The sequence below is a fragment of the Cyprinodon variegatus genome, unplaced genomic scaffold (genome assembly GCF_000732505.1).
Source record: "Cyprinodon variegatus isolate N-32 unplaced genomic scaffold, C_variegatus-1.0 Scaffold64, whole genome shotgun sequence".
Classification (NCBI taxonomy): domain Eukaryota; kingdom Metazoa; phylum Chordata; class Actinopteri; order Cyprinodontiformes; family Cyprinodontidae; genus Cyprinodon; species Cyprinodon variegatus.
The window spans coordinates 594,434-596,134 of NW_015150517.1; the positions used below are offsets into that span (position 1 = coordinate 594,434).

The 1,701-nt window shown below is 43.6% G+C and overlaps 1 protein-coding gene across 1 annotated transcript in view; it reads left to right on the forward strand.

The window, feature by feature from the left end:
- gnpat (glyceronephosphate O-acyltransferase) overlaps positions 1-1,701 on the forward strand; it is a 21,582-nt gene that overhangs the window by 6,645 nt on the left and 13,236 nt on the right. Inside the window, exons 8-9 of the mRNA XM_015371754.1 lie at positions 561-691; positions 1,337-1,575. Of these exons, the coding sequence (XP_015227240.1) occupies positions 561-691; positions 1,337-1,575 (370 nt within the window). The remainder of the gene's footprint in view (positions 1-560; positions 692-1,336; positions 1,576-1,701) is intronic.

The following is a 1,701-nucleotide window of genomic DNA, read 5'->3' on the forward strand; positions in this document are numbered from 1 at the left end:
TGTTAAATACAGAAATGGGACACATAACTGAGAGTGCGCCTTTTAGTACGGTGCGCCTTATGGTCGTGAAAATACGGTAAGTGCATTTTTTCTTGGATTGAGGAGGTAAAAGAGACATTTTGCCAACGGAACGAGACAATTTACACTTAAAAAAAGAAAACACGATTGCATTTTTCTATTTTAAGTGTATATTATCTAATTATATCTTATAGAGTAAAAATGCTGATTCCATTGGCAAACTATCTCATTTGCCTACTCAAATTAAGGGTAAATACACTTAAATTAAGACATTTTTACTTATTTCTAGATAGTTTTTCCAGTGAGCGCAGACCACGCTTCAATATTGAGCATAAATCAAAAATGTCTGCATCATACCTGCAACAAGTCCACTGCGACACACTGCTGCGGGAGTATAACCAGCCCTTTATTGTGAATCAGAACTCAAAAAACATGATTATCAAAAGAAGTTTCAGTTACTTTTATGTGCAAACCTTTTCAGGAGATGGAGGCATGTTAAGCCAAAAACAACACAACATAATTTTATTTTCTGTTTCTTGCAGGGTCTGTTTAAAGCCAGGAAGATCCTGAGTGAGGACTACGGCAGCATCCATGTGTATTTTGGTCAGCCTGTTTCTGCCAGAAGTTTGGCAGAAGGCAAAGTTAAACGCTCTCAGTTCAACCTAATACCCAGGTAAATCCATGAAACCATATTTACTGATAGACACCAACATGTCTATCAGTAAATATCTATTACCCCTTTCCCACTGGCCGGAAAACCTGTTTCAACCCGGGAACAATGGGCTTTTAGTGGAAGTGGGAAAAACTCCCCGATGTGCGTCAAACGACTCGGCAAACGACCCGCTTTAAAATCCCCTTGGCTCTGATAGGCATGCTGCGGGAAGACCAGACCTGGGCTGATGCGCTAAATTACATGACAACATTGAACGCAATGTACGGACGTCAACAAGTTTGTAACAAGCCGAAAAAACTCTGTTTATATTTGTTCAACATGGGGCAGCGCTGGTGAGAGGGATTCAGACAGATGAAAGCATGAAATAAAGAATACTGTCTACCATCCATGTTGCTCTCCATTATTTACTTCCCTGACTTCCTTCGCACTGGTGACATCATCAACGTCATCAGACACCCAGTGGTCGGGGACAGTGGCCACGCAGCTTGCCAGCAGGGGCCAGACTCGGCTTTTCGGTCAAATGAGAAAAGAGCCAAAAGCCGATTGTTAGTGGGTTAACCTGGTTTTTAAAAATCCGGGTTTTCAATGTGAAAGCGGCTTAAAATGTCCCCGCAAAAATCCCTGACATTTGGCTTTTTATTACAGGCACATCCCCAGGAAGCCCACAGAGGAAATCCAAGACTTTGTCAACGACTCGGCCTACAGGCTGGTCCGAGCCCAGGAGGAGAGCATGGTGCTAAAGCCCTGGGTACTTCTGGCTTCCCTGCTGCTCCAGAACCAGGCTGCTGGGAGCAAACAGGGAATGTCATTGCGAGAGCTGACTGAACAAGCTGTGTGGGTCAGGGACCTCTCCCGGCAGTTTGGAGCGTTTCTTCACTGGCCTGGTACGGTACTGTCAATCTCACTGAGGCAGACATATTGAAAGCTGTGTTCACTGCAAGGATGGGGTTTTTAAAAGTGAGGCTGTTTAAGGAAAATAATGTTGTAAATCTAAAGCAGCAGTTTCCAAA